This window comes from Rousettus aegyptiacus, unplaced genomic scaffold, assembly GCF_014176215.1.
Source record: "Rousettus aegyptiacus isolate mRouAeg1 unplaced genomic scaffold, mRouAeg1.p scaffold_m13_p_3, whole genome shotgun sequence".
Lineage (NCBI taxonomy): Eukaryota > Metazoa > Chordata > Mammalia > Chiroptera > Pteropodidae > Rousettus > Rousettus aegyptiacus.
Window position 1 is genome coordinate 130,119,460 of NW_023416306.1, and position 19,537 is coordinate 130,138,996.

Sequence of the window (19,537 nt, forward strand, 5' to 3'; positions counted from 1 at the left end):
TGTTCACCATTTGGGTGTTTATCACACAAGTAAATATTTTGACAATCTAAGTTCAGGATTATAGGCTAAGATATTTAGGCCTCAATGAGAAATAAATATATTTTAAAGATAAACTTACCAAAAGAGACATGAAGAATTTATGAACATAAATAATTTGAATACAACCCACTTTGAGACTAAGTTTGCCATCTACTTTAGACATATCGGCATAGGCCTTGCCTTCTGTGGCATCTGGATAAAGAGTCATTTGGAACCTAAAGACTTCATCTCCCAAAATGGAGACAGCCTAAAAGTATTAAATTAAGTGATTATTACAACAAGACAGCTGTATCAGTGTATTATAAATAAGTTTCCTTATTACAGAATCCTGATATACAAAGAAGCACCATTTAAAATCAACTCTCAATAAATTACTTAAAAACCTTATACTTGGCAGTAAGTTTTTCCTATACCCACAGAAATCATTTTATCAAAGGAGATATCAATCACCTAATTGGTTAGAAATAACTTTTACAAATCACCTAGGCTATATACAATGTGAAAGCAGACTAGGACCATATTTGTGTCCAATCTCTAACAAAGTACCTGACATATGACAATAAATATATACTGAACAAATGAATAAAGGTGTCTCAAGCCCAAAGAACAAAAATAATTTCAATATAGAAACTTATTTTTGATTACCTTTTTGTGAATGGACAGCAAATCAACATTAGTAACTATTATATCCTTAAGTCTGGCAAACATGTCAGTCTGCTTTGGCTTCATAGAAATAGAGGCATCCATTCCTGTAGGAAATATAACATTTACAAACTTTTTACCCAATCCAAGTGAACCAATTCAGTGCTATTTAAGTTCAATAATATACTACCAAAATAGAGAATGAATAAAAATTACTCACTATTAGACATATTAAAGATATCAACTTCTATGTATGAGATACCTAAGATTATATCCTTAAGAACTACAGTGCTTACGGGCATCTCATACATTAAAGTTGTGGAAATTTTAAAACAAAAGGGGGTAAGAGGGAGACAAATAAGGGTAACAGATTATCGAACCATAAACTTGAAACCTAAATAATTTTATTAACCAATGTCACCCCAATAAATTTAATTTAAAAAAAATGATAAAGAAAAAATTTTCAAGGAAAATTAATCATAGATCTCTAAACACAAATATTCTGTGCACTGGCAAGGTCAGAAGTGGGCATTTTGGAAAACAAAATGTTTGTTAAACAGCCACCTCACAAACATTATGAAAACTACTGCTCTCATAACTAAGCATAAATGAATATAATTTGATGAATAAGTACTATATCTAAAATGCATATTCTCAGATTCTCTCCAAAAGTTTTTTGTAATTCTCCTAATTTCTAAAGGCATAATGATTTCTAAAACTGCTTCTCAGTACAGAATGCCTGCAGCTAAGACCTACTAATGACTCCAAACCATTACCATGTCATCCATAAAATACTCGGTAATATTTGTTGAATGGAACTGATTTATATAACCTTCTTTAAAACTATTTACTATGTACCAGGAACTTTTCTAAATATATGTAAATGTGTAAACTTAATCCTTACAACAACCCCATGAAAAGGCATAGAAAGGTTAATTAAGTTGCTCAGAGTAAGCCAGTAAGTTTTAGGGACAAAATTTGAATCTTGATAGGCTGGCTCCAGAACTCATGGTATAATGTAAACTCATCCTTATGCCAAGCTGATGATGGGTAAAGCTTACAAAATTTATTTTGGAAACTCCCTTTCCTGATGCTATATATGCACAAAATATAAGGACAATAGGATAATGACATTTTCTTTACCCAGTGAGATGTTATCATGATATTCATTTAACAGCTGAAAGTTATATTATTCTGAAAATGCAAAAAGAACATAAGAGGTCAAGTCTTAGACTTATTCTGAAATTTTTTTAATGCATAAAGAATGTCTCATGTCAGCTGTGAATCATAATAAATTTACTCATAACACTTTAAAGTACATCTTTGAAAAGTTTGCACAAGTCTTCAATATAAGTAAACCAAAAGGAGACTCAGGATAAATCTGTCATGCACAAGTTCATTCTTCCTGGAAATCTATATAAGGAAACAGAAATACCTATACCGAGAAATTACTCACCATGTATTCTAATATCTGCAACGTTACACTTCTGATCACAGACCAAGATATTAAATGAATTTAATTCAGCTATAATTTTTAAATCAAACACATCATTTTGAGAAGTGTTGCTGGATACTGAAAAGTAACAGAAATATTGTGATTAGCAAAGAGCAAAGATGATATACAAAATAATCTCAAATCCACTAAAAGTCCTTTATAAATTATGAAGAACCAAAAAAGCCTCCACTAAGATTACATATAATTAATATTGATTTTGAATCAATTTTCAAATGCCAATTAGACAAAAACTATCATGTTCCCCTCCAAATTAAGACTAAAGGCAACCTTTAATAGCACTTTGAAAGTCCAATTTCCTAGATGAAAACTTCATTATAATTTTTCTTCTGGGGGAAAAAAAAGTCCCTCTACATTAGAATTTTAAAATTCTGTTGGAACCAAATTTTGATTTTGAATTCCTTTCAATATCATATATTAGATAAAAGAATATTTCATGAAAAACTGAAATAGTGATGGATAATTAATAAAATACATTTAATTAATTGTGCCGCATATAATACATATTAACTATAGAATTAATTTCTCCAGATTGTACTCTGTTTATCCATAAAAAAATCCTAAAATAAATTCCATGAGAAATGAATATAAAGGGCTAAATTTTAAAAGAATACAAAAAAAATTAATTTTTTATAAGTGCATAAGAATCACAATCAAATGGATTCCCTTAAGCTGCTTTAGTCCAGGTTCTCATTGATAAATTTAGGATATGTTTTCCTAGAGATCTGTGTTGCCTAAGAGAAACTGATCCTTTCCTATAAAACTGTAAAAACATGGGGATGTCCATCCCTAACCACCAAGATGATGACAGATTATTTTCCCCATAGGATTTAGAGTAGCATAATCAAACCATAAAAACTGACTACACAGCATAACTGAAAGACTGTTTCTTAGGATTAATTTCTCTGTAGTTTATTGTGAACTTAAACATTGCTTTTTCATTTATTCAATTATGTGTGTATGTACATGTGTATGTATATGTTATATAAATATTTCCATAGATATTAATGAGCAAGTACATTAAAGACAAAGCAAAACTCTTTTACTTGAGTTTATAGCAAAAGTATTTTTCTGCTCCCTAGTTAAAAAAAAACCTGTAATTCTTGTGTCAGATCTAATATTACTAATAGTTTTATACTTTAAAGATTCTAGTAATACAGGTATAAGTTCAACTGGAAAAAGGTCTAGAAATTAAACTACTAAATGTTAGATAGTCACATCATATGATACAAAAGAAAAATAATTAAAATAGTATATGGCTTAAAAACAGGCAGTTGTTTATGTAGTATACATCATTTCTTATATTTCAAAGCACAAGTCATATGCTTGAGGAACATGTTCCCATATCTGTATGTGATTTAAATACAGTTCTAGGTAAAAACCAAAGTGAGTCTGTCTCTCCCATGAGTCTTCCTTTTGTGTCCCCAAAGCACTTAAAATTGTTGAGCACCATGTAGGTTTACTTGACTGACTGACATGGGCCTCTGTTACTACACATGATTGTATTCATATTTTAATTTCTTCCTTTCTCACTTTCATGGAGTGAAGGCTGCAGAGACATCAATGCAAAATATATACAACCTTTCTTATGTAAAAGCTAGACAGTGAAATCAAATAAAAATACATGATTAATATTAAACATTTATTTAAAATCCCTCACTAAATTACCCTATAATACCAAAAGATAAAACTTGCTTTCTTTTAAAACTAGCCTAATCTCTCAGAGCAGCTGTAACATTAAAAGTGCTAAATACTCATCTTAGCTTGAAAATACAAGTTATTACAAGATTATTAAAGTTAGACCATCACTCAAAAGTTAATACCAGTTTTGACAATGATACTTCTGGACTCCCCCACCAGTGGTTTCAGCTCAGATTCCTTCTCAGATGGTTCAGAGGATGGAACAGCAGATGATAGAATACCCATGAGGGACAGTAAAGCTTCCAAATGAAGTACTAAGTCTAAAGATGAAAATGAAACCTAAGGTAAAACAATTAGAGAGACAGATTTCAGATATGGTAACATTTTTATGTTAAGCTTTGACATACACAAGTAACACAAGAATAGTTCAATTAATAACCTTTTTTATTTTTTAAGAAAGAACTCACTGTAACAGTGTCAATCCTTATTGTATTTCTAACCTCAACAGAATTTGATGGGTTTTAATTAAAGATAATAAGAAGTATTATCAGGCCTTAGTTCGGTCACATTACATCTAATTCCAAGACTGACTATATACACTCAAATGGACTGTGGACAATGTCTGTGCTGAACAATGCTTCGGCCTTGTCCTGACATTTATTCTAATCCAATATATAATTCAAATGTTTTATGCTTCCATCAACACTATGCCAAATAACCACAGTAAACACAATTCCCTTAAAAAATGTATTATCTGTGTACTTAACAAGTAATCATTAATTCATATCTGGAAAACAAATAACCTTTAGGAAATCAAATCAACTCTTTTAAGAATTTTATTTCAACTCTACATCCATTTCTTTTATCCACAAGATTAGATCTATTATTATTGCCACCCTTATTTTAATTTTAGAATTTACAATCTCACAAATGAAGATGGCTATGAAGCTAGGTTTACTCATTAATATCACTCAAGCTTACAGGCAATTAGAAAAGATTTACCTTCAGTCTCTGTTTGGTATTGTCATGAATGGTTTTAAATTCCGGTCCATCACTGTCTGCCTACAAATAGTGGAAGGTTAAACCACTTGGTTACAAACACTAAAAATTATGTTTTCTTTATTTTTTATGGTATGCTATGAAAATACTATAAATATATTTCTTAAAGGAAAAAAAGAACATGCCAAAAAAATTGACCACATAAGTATTTTTTCAGACTCTACAGAAGTAAAATCTCAAATGCAAAAGGTAAGGATTCAGAATGCTAGTATATTCAGATTACAATAAACTTTGCTTTGAATTACAATGGAAATTTAGATGCTCCCATTTATTTGAAAATATAAGGTAAACTCAGAAGGTTCTTGAAATTATCCAGGATTGTGATATGCTTAAAAATTCAGAATAATCAACCAGTTTTAGAATTAAAAAATTTAGGGGAGAAAATTGAAATAGTAAGTATGAGGGAATTACATAACTTCACATATAAAGAATGCTAAAAATGAAACTAGGTACCTTTGTCAATAACATTTTCAGAAGGGGTTCATTGGTGACATTAGAAGAGTTGATAATGTGAATAGGTTCTCCTTTAGAGTCTAAAAGAGAAAAGAGAGTGTAAATCCATTAAGTCTTTTAAACATTTCAAACATATTTTAAAACAGAGCAGTCAGTTACACAAATGTATGTTTGCTAAAACTCATACAGCTATATACTAAAAGGGTAAATTTTCTGTATATAAATTGTACCTCAATAAAACAGAATTTGAAAAAAAAAATTCCACAAAAACAAGAACAAAAACAAAACCCAGCACCAGTCAATTACAGCTATTGTAATATTTGGTACTACTGGTATTAGTTATTTGAACAAATCAGAATATAGTAAAGAACAAAGCTATAAAATACATAAAGTAGGGTCATTCTCAATATAAAATTGTTTTTTTATTTCAAGTTACCCCAAAGAGTTCCAATAAACTTTAAGCACCCATAACAAATTGAAAAGTTGGCTTGATCCAATTTAGAAAGCAAACTTGAAAGGTTGAAGATATTCACTAAAGAATAACTTAGTATTTATTTGGGTAAAGAGAGTAAGACTACAAGGAGATGCCTAATTGTCCTCTATACATTTCTGTACTGTTTAATTTCTATTTTTACACATATATCAATGTCATTAAAAACAAAAATCACTGATGTAATTGAAAAATAAATAAAAAACAAAAAGTTACTTCCTAGTAAATTAACTCACTTTTTAAAAAAGGGTCGCTGGGCCCTATATTTGGGTACTATACTTGGGTTGATTTCCTAATATATCAGTTCTCATAGCAGAATTATAACGAAATGTTGCCTTTCACAAGTACTGAAGTGGTATGTATAGACAGTGAAGACAAATGCACTTCATTTTTTAGATATATTCTACTTCATGCTAAATACAGATATATTTAGAAAGAATCTTATTTATGATAACTACATAAATTTTTAAATATCAAATTCCTTTATATTAATGTAATACATTTAAACTAATTATGGTGACTCTAATAAATATGCTTAATACTGGTAAAAAGGTAGGGATCATTTGCCTAATACATAGATAATTTATACAGACAATACTTCACACTTACCAGTAAATTCAAAGCATCGCATACTAATTTTTTTTAAATAAGCTTCAGCTGTTAAGTCATAGGTTTTAACTTTAGCTTCCACTCCAAGCTGGAGAACATTTAATTCATGTAAAGGCCTTCCTTTCTTTTCTGCTTTTTTCATCAAAGTAATCACAACCTAGAAAAAATTACCAGTATTACCACAAACAATATCACTAATTTTCAGTGAAGGTAAGTCAACACTTTAATAACCATGCAGAGTGATATAACCCCAAAATTCATATAATGTAAAGATGTGTATTATACCTAGAAACTGCCTAGTGCTATCTACTCTGGAAGCTACATTTACTTGTTTAGACTTTTAGAGCACAGCCACTATATTCTAGTAGTTTCCAAGGTAAAGTTAAAAAAAAAAAAAGTATTTTTGCTTAATTCCCAGAAGTCCTAGTCTGACAGACAGATGGTCTTTCATCTGAAAGTCTGTGAGATAAAGTTAATTTTTACAGTACTTCTAAGGCAAGGTTTTTCAATCTTGGCACCACTGACATTTTGGCCTGGATAATTTTTTGTAGTGGGGAGCAGTCTTGTGCACTGTAAGATGTTTAGTGGCATCCTAGGCCTCTACCCACTAGTTGTCGGGTGTCTCCCCATATAGTGACAACCAAAAATGTCTTGAGACAATGGCAAATATCAGCCTGAGAGCAAGCGTGCAAATTGCTTTACCCTGCCCCAATTACTCTCCTAAGAAAAGGGAACTACAGTAATATGTATTACAAAAGATTTTAAAAAGGACTTACTGATTTTCTATGTACATATGTTAATGAAGTCCGTTTGCAAACAGAATGATTCATCTATCAATGTTTTAATCATCATTCATCTATCAATGTTTCGAATACCAAAGCTTAAAAATCTTAACTCTAAATATTAACTAGAAAACCAGCAGACATCTAAAATGAAAAAAGTTAGTCTTGAAACATATATTTCTGATCAAAAAAGTAGTATTTATTATTTTTAATTATTAAATTTATTATTTTTAACTCAGAGAAGAACATAACCTCTATACAATTATTTAATTATGAAAGATTTTGGAAGAAGTCTTACAAGCCCCTGTATTTCACATATTTCCATCTTTAGTTCCTCTTTGTACCCTGTCCCAACCCCTGTCTTGATCTCCTTTTCTCAGACTGTATCTTACTCTTTAAAAACTCAGCTCAAATGTCACTTGCTCCAGGGAATCTTCCTTGACCCTCCCAGACTGCTCAGATACCCTCTCCCTACCATCATCGCCACAAGCTCCACTGGGCGCATTTTTACAGGAACTAACAAAAATTTTAATTGCTTCCTTGTTTGACTTCAGAGTCTGTGCCTTTACCTCTGTATCCTTAGCATTTAGCACATGCAACGAATATCTGTTAAACAAGTTATTACAGAAGAGGAAAATAAATTTAATCTTTACTCGAGTTTGCAGATGAAAAGCAGATAATGGTAATGAAACATTTTTAAATATGGACATATTATGTTTTATTCTATTAAGAGTTTTTAAATTTGCAAAGGATTTCTGTCATGTTTCCTTTCCTGCTTTTCCTATATGAAAGCCAAAGCAAGCCACATTCCAACTGTCCTAAAATCCTTTGAAAAGCAGTTTACAAGACATGCTACCATTTTCTCTATGAAATATTATATCCCTCAAATACAACTCATCTTTAACAAACTCTCAAGTTATAAAACAGTACCGATTATAAATAGCCTATGTAAGATTTTTTTCATTCATATCAATAATCGACAAGTTTATTTTAGTGAAGGTAATTCCAAATGTCCATAATTTAGTCACCTTACTTTATGAAAACATGAAATTACAAACCTCTTTGATTTCGAAATTCAGCAGAATATTAATGATGTCTACAGATCTAATTTCTTCTACTCCAGCTGTTGAAGTACCTTGTGAAATATGTGCATCTTGTTGTGATATAGAGATTTCAAGTGGCTCTTTAATTTCACCTACAGGTGTTTAAAAGAAATTTATTCACTTCCATTGACACATTTCTTCCACAAACACTGACTGAGCACTTATATGAGTACTCTGCAGGCACTGAAAATCCATAACTCAGTAATACACAGCTCCAGCCTTTAGAAAGCTCATGGCTTAGTAAGAGAGACATCTACATTTTAAATACAAACAAAATAAGCAGGTTACACTTAATCACGCTAAGCAAACATGTTAATAACCTATATAAAATACGCAGAGAGCACAGAACTAGGCATGATATTGTTATGGGAGGTCAAGAAAAGTTTAATAGGGGAATTATCATTCCAGTAGAGCTGAAGAACCTCTTCATACAGAGGAGAAATTCCAGGAATAAGATAAAAGGCTATGGAAAACCACAGAGATACTATCAGGTAAACAAGATTTTTAGAAGTAAAAATATTCAACGAGATACCATTTTTCATTTAGTGAAATGGCAAAAATTTTTTAAATCTGATAATATGCTATATTGAAAAAGTATATACAAAAAAAAAATCTGGTGGGAGTACAAAATTAATACCAGTGCTATGGGAGAGGTGGTGGCAAATGGAAAGATCTGTCAAAAATAAATTAATTTTATTAAATGTTTTAATAAGCTTTTTAATTAAACACCTTTAATCCAGCAGTTCTGGTATTTTCCCTACACGTATACATGCACTTGTAAAAGTGTATGTACAAAGATATTCTATGTAACAAGAATGAAAGATTGAAAATAACCCAAACTGTGTATCAACAGGGACTTTCTAAATAAATTATAATACTTCCACAGAATTCAATGCCAGGCAGCCATTAAAAAGAATGAGGCAGTTCTATACATAGGATATACATACAGTTACAGATATAGATATATAGATATGAAGCCTGAACACCAAGATATACTGTTAATTAAAAAATAACAGTACAGAAATATATATATACACATACTCACACACACATATACATACATAGGATGGTACCATTTGTTCAAAAAATAAAGATTACATATGTATATGTATGTATACATACATATAAAACAGCTTAAAAAAATAAGTCTAGTAGTTACTTTGCCTTTAAGTCAAACAAGCTGTTATAACTAATTATTTAAATTCTCTTTGCGTTTTTATTGAAGTACACATTTTTCAGTATCTTTGAGTGGAAATCTATCAACCATTTCAATTCTTACCGAGCTTTTACTACTAATCCTTATTTAAAAATCAGAACAATTATTCTGCCATAACTTAGTGCCAACTTAAAATGTTTTTTGCTATACATACAAATTCAATAATTATTCCAGGTATCAACCACCAGTTTAAAACCCTTTTTTATGACCTCTTAATTTATGCGACTTAGAAAAAAGTCTGAAATTGACTACTTGCTTAACTAAAAAAGAAATTATGCCTTTATTCAACAGCATCTTGTTTCCTTGATAATACAATAACAATCTGCAAATAGATGTTTAAAAATAAATATCTTTTACAAAAAAATATCATTTTGTTGACTGGCTCCCCCTACCTAAATTGTAAAATAGACACAACATATACTATGCCATATACCGTCGGCTTCTTACCTGTCTCTTGTATTCTTGGTTTCACTTTATTTAAGTCCTCAGTAGCCTCACCAAGATTTTCTGCTAGTATTCTAAATAAAAGATTAAGATCTTCTTGATTTAGACTGACCTGTAAAATGTTAAATTAAAAATTAAAAATTATTTTAAAATTTTAATAATTTTAAAAATTAAAAATTAATAATTTCATTTTCAAATGAAACAATTTAAATACAGAGGACATTAAAAAACAGAATACTTTGAACACTGACTGAAAAATTACATATTCATCGCCCACTCAAATATTCATTCCTTATTTCATGTTAAAACTTTTATTTTCAAAGATAAGAAAGGATTTAGGGAAAAAATGCGATTTATGAGTCAGTATGAGTTTCATCTACTTAATTTATATGATCTTTAGTGAAAGTTAATGATTAAACAAATCTAATCATTTTTTTAAAAAATGACAAATTAAGAGAAGCATAAATTCTACTTTTTAAGCAATAACCATCTGAATGAAATAGATTACCTTCAATATAAAAACAGGCATTTCCCTCAATGCTATAATGATCTTAGTTGTAGATAGATATCCATAAAAGTGTGCATATACATAGAATGAGATGTAATATATTAATAAATAATTTACATACAGTCTCTGCTAATGTGTACATATAGCAAATTTAAAAATCAAGTAACGACTAAAGATTAAATTCTACTAAAAATAATATTTTGTTGGATAACATACTGAAAATTTTCTTATATCAGTAAAAATTTGACATGTCACTTGGATTTATTTATACTGAATCTAAAATTTCAATAACGAAGTTTCTTCACTCACATACTTACATTCATTGACTCAAGATGTCCTTTAATTTCCACAACAGGCACCTTGTGGTACCAGGATGCAGCTAGATTCCGATTTACAGAAAACCCTAAGTTAATTGGGTGTAACAGTTGAATATCTGGGTGGGAGATGCCAGGCTGGATTACTGTCCTAATGAAAAATATAAATAATAGATATACATAAGCATACAGGGGAAATGCAACACATCATTTAAAAAAAAAACACATCAAAAGTTGTTGCTCTCAACATTGATTTGAAACAACGCTGTTTTCTAAATTCAGAATATAATTAACTTACACTAGCAGAGACATATCAAAATATATGATATATAATTTACAAATAAATCAGCCATTAAGAAACTTTTTTACTTTAAAAATAAGTGGCAATCAATTTTAAAAAGAAATTCATATTGCTGAAGATACAGAGGAAGGAATCATGAAATACAATTGTTCAAAAACTGATATGTGCATGGTACAGAGATAAAAGAAAAAAAAAATGGCCAGATAAACAGCATTTCCTAAGAAGCTCAATAAAGCTTTTTACCAGGATTGTTTTTTGGACCTGCTTTATAATCATTCCTTTTTTATTCAGGATAATTAAATCTCTTTGGATAGGGTAGAAAATGATTTTAAAATGAATCATGTACAGACTTTCAAGTGTTCTCTATTATGAGCCCTACCAATACATTACTTATACAGTATTCCTACTAAATCATGAAGAATCACTAGACAAAATCAAATTGAAAATCATTCCATGAAACAACTAGGCTGTATTCTTTAGAACTGCCATCAATCATAAAATACAAAGAAAGGCTGAAGAGCTATTCCAGAATACGTGTGCATCAGTACAGAAATCCCCTCGGTAGTATAAGACACTATTAAATGCCTTATGTGATCCTAGATTGAGGGAAAATTTATGATAATGGACATCTTTGGAACAACTAGTAAAATCTGAATATTGACTGCAAATTATATAACAGTATTATGTCAATGTTAAATTTCCAAAACTTAGCTGGAATTCACACTGTGATTATGTAAGAAGAGAAATGTCTTCATTCTTAGGAAACACGAGAAAGTATTTAGGGCAAAGGGTAAAGATGTCTATTCTCAAGTGGTTTAGCAAAAAATGTTTCAATTTCATTATAAAAAAGGTAAATCCTGGGGACATAATGTACAGCATAGTGACTGTAGTTAATAACACTGTATTGTATATTTGAAAGTTGCTAAAAGAGTAGATCTTAAAAGTTCTCATTAAAAGAAAAACATTTTATAACTATTGTGGTAATGGATGTTAACTAGACTTACTACATTGATCAATCACGCTGCAATACATACAAATATTGAATCATTATGTTGCACACCTGAAACAAATATGTTGTGTGTATTATAGTCAATAAAAATTTTAGAATTTTTTAAATGTGTTAAATGATAATAATATGTATGTATATAGAGTTAAAGCAAATATAAACAACTGGTTATCTAGGTGAAGAATTGTGGGCACATTCATGGTACTATTTTTGCAGTTTCTATAGATTTGAGATTTTTTAAAATAAAAAGTTGATTTAAAAAACTATTCTGTGCAATAGAAGTATGTTGTGTATGCATTTCGGTGGTCATAAAATTTCATGGAAAACATTAAATAATACTTAAATTCATAATTACTGAAAGTTTACCTAGAAAGCTTAAGCTCTGTTAGCTGCACATCCATTCTATCAATTACTGGAGGGTTTAAGTAGTCTTCCCCAGACACCAGACTGAAGTGGTTTTGAACTCTGATTAACCCAAGATCTACCACTACTGCATTGGTAGAAATGGAAGACTGTGGGATGACTATAACTGGTGCTTTCAAATCAATATTGATAGAAACACGAAAACTCCTCTGGGCAAGATCTTTCACACTTGTGGCAGCCTTTTCTGCAGCCTGGGCAGTGGCAGCACTCAGAGCCTCTTTGGCTGTCTGGAAGTTGTTCAGGAAGTTCTGCGGATACAAAGTACAAAAGGAGAAATTCAGAGGACAAGCACATCATCTGTTTATTTGTACTAATTTTTTTCCAACAGATAACTTTCAGCTGAGTCCTATTTTTCTAGCATTAGAAAGGAATTACTGATTACCATCCATATTTATGAGCCACCTGTGAAGAGCTAATTGTAATTATAGTTATACGATTGAGGGATGGAGAAAAAAACATTTTTAATAGTTTTCTTACTTGAAAACCTGGTTTCATTACGTCCTTACAAAAATAATTTCAGTTTTAGACAAAAATCATTAAATAATTCAACTCAAAGACTGGATTTGATCTCTACATTAATACATAAATACCATCTATAATAAGAACAATACATACTCTACAGTACGGAGTCTGTAAGATTTGCAGTCATAATTATCAGACCTATTTAAGTATTTGTAAGTTGAATAATGAATACATAGTGATTTTACCAGAAGTGACATGAGGAACTTATGAAGATAGACAATCTGAATACAGCCAACGTTCAGTGAAACCACACCATCGACTTTGGACATGTCAGTATAGGAATCCCCTTCGGTAGCATCTGGATACAAATCCAAATTAAAACGGAAAACTTCATTTCCCATTATTGACACCGCCTGAAAAGCAGAGATTTGAATGTACTCCATCCAAGAGGATAATAACAAAATAAATCCCATCTTAAAAGGGTTCATGCTTAAAATCATTAAAGAAACATTTTTCTAACACAGTATATTTCATTAATATTTTTTAAAATAAAGTATATTTCAAAATAACATCTCATTCTCAGTCATCAGAAATAGTAACTATTTATTATCACCTACTTTTTTATGAACTGTCTTAGGATCAACATCTGTGACAATAATATTTTCCAGTCTGGCAAACAGAGACTGTTTTCTTGACTGAAGGGAAAGGGAGGAATCGAGTCCTGAAAGAAAAAAATTTATTATAATTTCTATAGACCTAACAAAGTAAGATCTTAAGATGTTTCCTTCCTTTGCATAATTTTATTTTGGGGGTGACATTTTTATAAATTTAGTAATGTCTGAACTCCCAATTGATAAAGAGGTTGTGATGTTAGATATTTTTAGTTTATAAACAATGGAACCTATAAACTCATTAAAAAATAATTATCTGAATTTTTGACCTTCTAAAATAATTTCATCTAATGCAAACAAATTATCTTGGGATTTCAGCAAATCCTTTACGCATCAGAGCTAGCCATTTATGTGGAAGCTATGAAAGTTTCAAAAATTAAATTCAGACTAACACTGCCAGTTTGGAAAGAACACAGACAAAAATCCTAGTTTTCTGTTTTTTTTTTAAGTTTTTCATAAGTTTTTCAAGAATAAACATATTCTTTACCTTGACCAGATCACATTGAGCTGGTAAAGACAGAGTCAGAGAAAAAGCTGGATTAGTTATAGCAGCTTTTGTCTGAAAGAACAGAATAGGCTTATAGTTTCTGGTTTCATTATAAGGCTTCTTTGCATTTGTACTAAGATAAAGCATATTCATAAACCTTTACCTAAATTTTAGATTGACACTTAATCTTGGTTTACCAATAGCAACCCTACATTGATATTAGTAATTCTTTTCACCTCTGAGACGACCCTCAGAAAAGTGCAAAACATCAGTATGTATGGTTCAATTTGATGGTCAGAGTCTGACCAACAACTACATTCCAAAGAGGTAAGTAAGGACGCAGTCCAATTATATTGTAAAATAAAATTATCCAGTTTTCACAGTTCAGAGCCCTCCATTTGTATATTCTTTATCATTTAAAAAAAGAAAAAAACTTTATCTTTTGAACAACCTGTAAGAACTTTTACCTTGAATTTTGATTTCAGCAATATTGTTCTTCTCTTCACAAACATTGACACAGAAAGCATTCAACTTGGCAAACAGCCTGAAGTTGGTAACATCACTATCTTTAGAGGGTACAAGCACTACAAATAAAACAAAGCATTCTATTACAGTGAAATACTGGTAAATAAATTCTATTAAGGTTTCTTCCCTATATTAAGTGACCCACAGCTGTTTTTTAAAAATTACAAAATTCTCAAGTTCGTAAATATTTCAAATAATTTTTTGGTTTTATATATTCTGTGGAGTTTACATTTTTAACAGTGAGAAGTGTTACTTTTGTAATTTAAAAGCGCAAAAAACGGAACTTAAATATGATAAGGACATTAAAACTTGGAGAAGTTAAATAATGTGCTTAATTAAGGTCATGCTTTCAGTAGCACTCAGGACTTGAACTGAATTATCTCTGATCCAAAATCTGAGCTCTTGAGCAATTAGATGCTGTCTCTGCACTCCTGCCCTCATGTCTATGAATCCTGATTTCCTTATTTGTAAAATGGAAGGGAAGGCTAACCCTCTATCAAGCCCCTTTAAAGAGCCACTAAGAGGGGAGGCAGATCTAGCTTAGTGTAAATACAGGTCTGTTTTCCCTCTTACCTACCTAAAAGGCATCCCCTGCCACTGTCAAAATGAGAACAAAACCAGACATTTTTAAGAACAAAAGTATTAATTACATTTGCCTTACGTATCAGGCACCTGTGTATGATTCAGTTTGAAGAAAAAAACAGAAATAACTAAAATGGCATGTAAATAGCTGAACCAGATGGTCTCTAAGATTGCCCATTTAGCTCTACAATTACTAACAAGAAAAAAAAAAAAAAAACCTGTTTCTCATACCTTTCTGTAGAGCTGAATTTTTCTGCTTTTCAGTTGAAACATGTACTTCTTTGGTTTCATCTGTCTTTTGGCCATCTGATGGAATAATGGTTGTCAGGTAATTAATAGAAGAGAGAAGAGCTTGTGTTTGCAGCAACAGATTTAAAGATGAAAAAGCCACCTAGAAACGTTTAAAAAAGAAAATTAGTCTCCCAGGCCAGTTACACCAGTAGTCTCCACATGAACCCGAAAGACTCCTAGCTAGGCTTGTCATCGCTGCAAGAAAGAGCTAGGAGAAGAAGATTCATAACCCACACTCCTTAAACAGGGATATATAAAGAATAAATTACACTTATACACTTTAGGGGTTCATTCGAGTAACCTAATTACTCCATTTCTCAAGCATAATTATCATGGAGCCTATAATCTACCTGTCATGGCCATCCCAATACTGGGCATACATATGGTTTTTTAGATTTTTCTATTGACTATTTATTACTATTATGTAAAATATATAAGTTACAACATGAAACTCCAGAATCACCTTGTGTAACTACTATGTCAAGAAATGATTTCAAATGTGACATTCGGGAGATTTAAATATAAAAAGTACAATTATAAGTGAGTTCTCAGTAACTAAATAATATTTTAAACTACAATAAAGGTCCCATTGTTCAAAAACAAAGTATATATAACATAGAAAAAAGTATCACATTTTTTAAAACAATGACTCTAGAAAGCTAAGGCAGCAACACAAATGCTTTCAAGAATGTGATTTTCTAAGAGAAAATTAAACATTTTAAAAATCTGTTTATACAAAGAAATTATTTTCATTGCTTCAAAACATTTAAGTGAATATAAAAATTAGAAAAAGGAAGTTTCCCAATAGTCATGATTCTCACATCTCTCAAAAGGGTAGTCTAAAACTCATTTCTCTCATTTTCTTTTTAATGTAACCCACAACTACACTTTGCCTCTTCTTCCTCTGCACAACTACCTAAGTGTGGCTCCAGAAATACTCGACATCTCCCCTTGCTTGTATTTTACATACTTTCTCAATCTTGCATCAAATAATCATAGCTAGTTTGGTGTGTGCAGAACTCTGTTCTTTGTAAATCAAAGTTCCCTCATCTATACAATTCGTTTCTTTAGAAATAATTAGGATGTGATACAATAAGGCAAAACAAAAGCTTTACTACACTGAATCATGAATACAGAGCACGGTAGGTAAATAGGAGTTTAATTTATAACTTTTCTTTGTTCTTGACTCTTTCATCAAATTACCCAGTCAATATTCCTTAAAGGATCCTAGAGACTTCCAAAGTAGGTCATTTTCAAATAAGATATATTCTTTTGATAGAATTGCTTACCTTCACTGTTTGCTCAGTTTTTTCAAAAGTAGTTTGAAAACTAGGTCCATTCTTATCAGCCTAAAAAAAAAGAAATAGAAGTTCTAAAGAAGAAATTAAGACCAAAGTAAATAAATCACTTATTTGTGATCTCTAGTTAATTTATTTACATTGTTATGACTGTATTTTTATATACATTATATATTTAATGTTATTGTCATTTTAATGTTATATCCAAATCATTTATTTATATAATAGTGCAAATATATTCTTCAAACAGAGGAGAGCATGACAACATTCATTTCTGGAAACTGCAGCTAGGGATCAGAATTATAAACCGAAGGTTGGAAGGTTTAGCAGTCAGTCATCTAGCCCACCTATGAACTAATGCTTGAATCCCTCTATAAAGTCTTTGGCAAGTCTATTTTATGATATCTCCAGTGAAAGAAATATAATTTTCTTACAAATTCAATCTTTAGAAAACTATGATTTAATAAGGTTTTCACATAATCCAAAATCTATCTCCCATCATAATTACTCATAGGTCAAGTTCTGTCCCTGGGAATATGCATAGTAAAATCAATGTTTTACCCTGTGTGAGAAGTCTTATGCCTTCTTGTCCCCATCATGCTTTGTGCTCTTCTTTATTAATCAATCACATTATATTTTAATATTATCTCCCTACTAGTCTAGAACTTCCTTGAGAACGGGAAAAAATTTCATCTCTGTATCCCAAGTGCCTAACAGAACCTGACATATAAGACATTCGACAAATAGTTGTTGAATTATTAAACACATCAACCTATCTTAAATGAATCTATATACAATCAGTTCCTACAGCATTCCTCATATGATATATTTTTAAGGCCCTTCCCAATCCTGGCAGTTCTCTATTGAACCCAATCCAATTTGACTTTAATCTTTTTGATGAGGCATACTCAGACAAATGTCGCCTATATATACAATGATGCAGGTAGGTGACTATGCCTCAGAAGTTAGGAGTAGGACCTGCTTCATCCCATGTTTCCATCTTTGGAGACAAGATGTTTAGTGACCTTGTAAAACTCCTAGTCTAGTCCTGTACTTGTATAAAAAAGAAAGAAGGTATATGAATGTAAAGAGAAATAGTAGATATCCCAATGATTAAAAATCTTATGATACACATCTAGAGCCTTTAGTAATCTGTCATCTTTTTCCTTTCAGAGGATAGTTTGGAATATACAATAAATACACCAATATTCTATGACCCTTACCTTAATATACTCTACTTTTAAAAGATCTAATCCAGGTTTGTCAGAAGAGCTAATCAAGTGAAGGGGCTTCTTTTTGGATCCTAGATTTAAAAAAAGAAAAAGTATTTCAAATAAATTGGTCTTTAAGTTTAAAAATTTTTAGATGTCTTCTTTTAAAAAAAATTGTTAATTATGCTTTATAAGACTATCTGTACATATTTTTATGGTTATTAAATACTAAGGTCATCACTAGTGAAGAAATAAATCAATCCAAACCCTGACCCAACCTTTATTATCTGCCTTGCTTAAAAATATAAATATTTGTTTTGATTTTATATCTGTTAAAAAAAATAAGCAAAACTCTAGATATTTTAGTCATATATGTATTTGTAAGACAATGGAAAGACTACAAGTGTACAAATAAGGAAATATGAATTCTAGTTCACCTCCTTTACCAAAAGCTATTTAACTTCAGTGTTCTCAACTATATAATAGGGAGATTGGACTAGAAAAATAAGCAATATCATATAGAGCTCTAAAATTCTATGAGCAAATATTTTATTCCTATTTTTAAAATGTAAATAATTTTTCATTTAGACTAAGACAAGGCTTAGTTAGGACAGATTTTTTAAGGAAGGGGTATTAAATTTCTTTTAATTTAAAAACAACAGGTACTACCAGATGTCTTCTATATCCTTATGTAGATGTACAAAGGAACTGCCTCAAGAAGCTATGGAGGGAGACGTGATTTATCTACCATTTAATCTATCTTTTATTTGTCGTCCCATAACTCCTATTTCTGAAACATTTCAGAATTTTCCCTTGAAATAATTTTCCCTAAAGGAAAAAATAGCCTAGCAGATTTATTAGTGTTTTTGTTCCTTAAGACAATAATATAAACTCCATCTTAACACAGTGCTTTTAGAAACTTACTAACACATAAAACATTTTTCTTCTAAACTCAGATTTTAGTTTCAACTATTTTAAAAAATAACAAAAAAGTAAGTCTTTAACTCATTCCTTTATTCCTTGTATATCTCATGATCACACAAGATGAATACTAAAATAAACTATAAGCACTTCTAAAAGACTGAATTTTATGCCCCACCATTTTGATTTTTATGACCTGGTACTGCTTCTGATATGTGGACACTATTCAACAGAAAGAATAAGAACTTCAATATTATAAACCCAGAAATAAATGTTAGGTTTTGCCATTCATAAGATACATTAACTTGAGTAAACCACTTAATCTCTTTATATAACCTTTGTTTGTAAAATGGGAATAATACACCCTATATAAAGAGGATTTATTTGGAATCTCTGAGGTAGCAGACCATGGTATATAAGTATACAGACCTAGAGCCAGACTTCCAGGATTCAGCCACTAACTAACAGTATGACCTTGGATAAATTACATAAATAATTTTTGCCTTAGTTTCCTCATATATAAATTGGAGACAATAGCATTGGCTT

At 30.7% G+C, this 19,537-nt stretch overlaps 1 protein-coding gene across 4 annotated transcripts in view; it reads right to left on the reverse strand.

Annotated features, from left to right (window-relative positions):
- VPS13C (vacuolar protein sorting 13 homolog C) overlaps positions 1-19,537 on the reverse strand; it is a 149,910-nt gene that overhangs the window by 65,668 nt on the left and 64,705 nt on the right. For all 4 annotated transcript variants that reach the window (XM_016126854.2, XM_016126853.2, XM_016126856.2 and 1 more), the window contains 17 exons: positions 18,083-18,162; positions 16,851-16,910; positions 15,502-15,661; positions 14,631-14,747; positions 13,623-13,726; positions 13,251-13,418; positions 12,487-12,791; positions 10,817-10,964; positions 9,995-10,103; positions 8,287-8,423; positions 6,447-6,603; positions 5,348-5,427; positions 4,838-4,897; positions 4,018-4,174; positions 2,138-2,254; positions 685-788; positions 119-286 (listed from right to left, as the gene is read on the reverse strand). In XM_016126854.2, the coding sequence (XP_015982340.2) occupies positions 119-286; positions 685-788; positions 2,138-2,254; positions 4,018-4,174; positions 4,838-4,897; positions 5,348-5,427; positions 6,447-6,603; positions 8,287-8,423; positions 9,995-10,103; positions 10,817-10,964; positions 12,487-12,791; positions 13,251-13,418; positions 13,623-13,726; positions 14,631-14,747; positions 15,502-15,661; positions 16,851-16,910; positions 18,083-18,162 (2,231 nt within the window). The remainder of the gene's footprint in view (positions 1-118; positions 287-684; positions 789-2,137; positions 2,255-4,017; positions 4,175-4,837; positions 4,898-5,347; positions 5,428-6,446; positions 6,604-8,286; positions 8,424-9,994; positions 10,104-10,816; positions 10,965-12,486; positions 12,792-13,250; positions 13,419-13,622; positions 13,727-14,630; positions 14,748-15,501; positions 15,662-16,850; positions 16,911-18,082; positions 18,163-19,537) is intronic.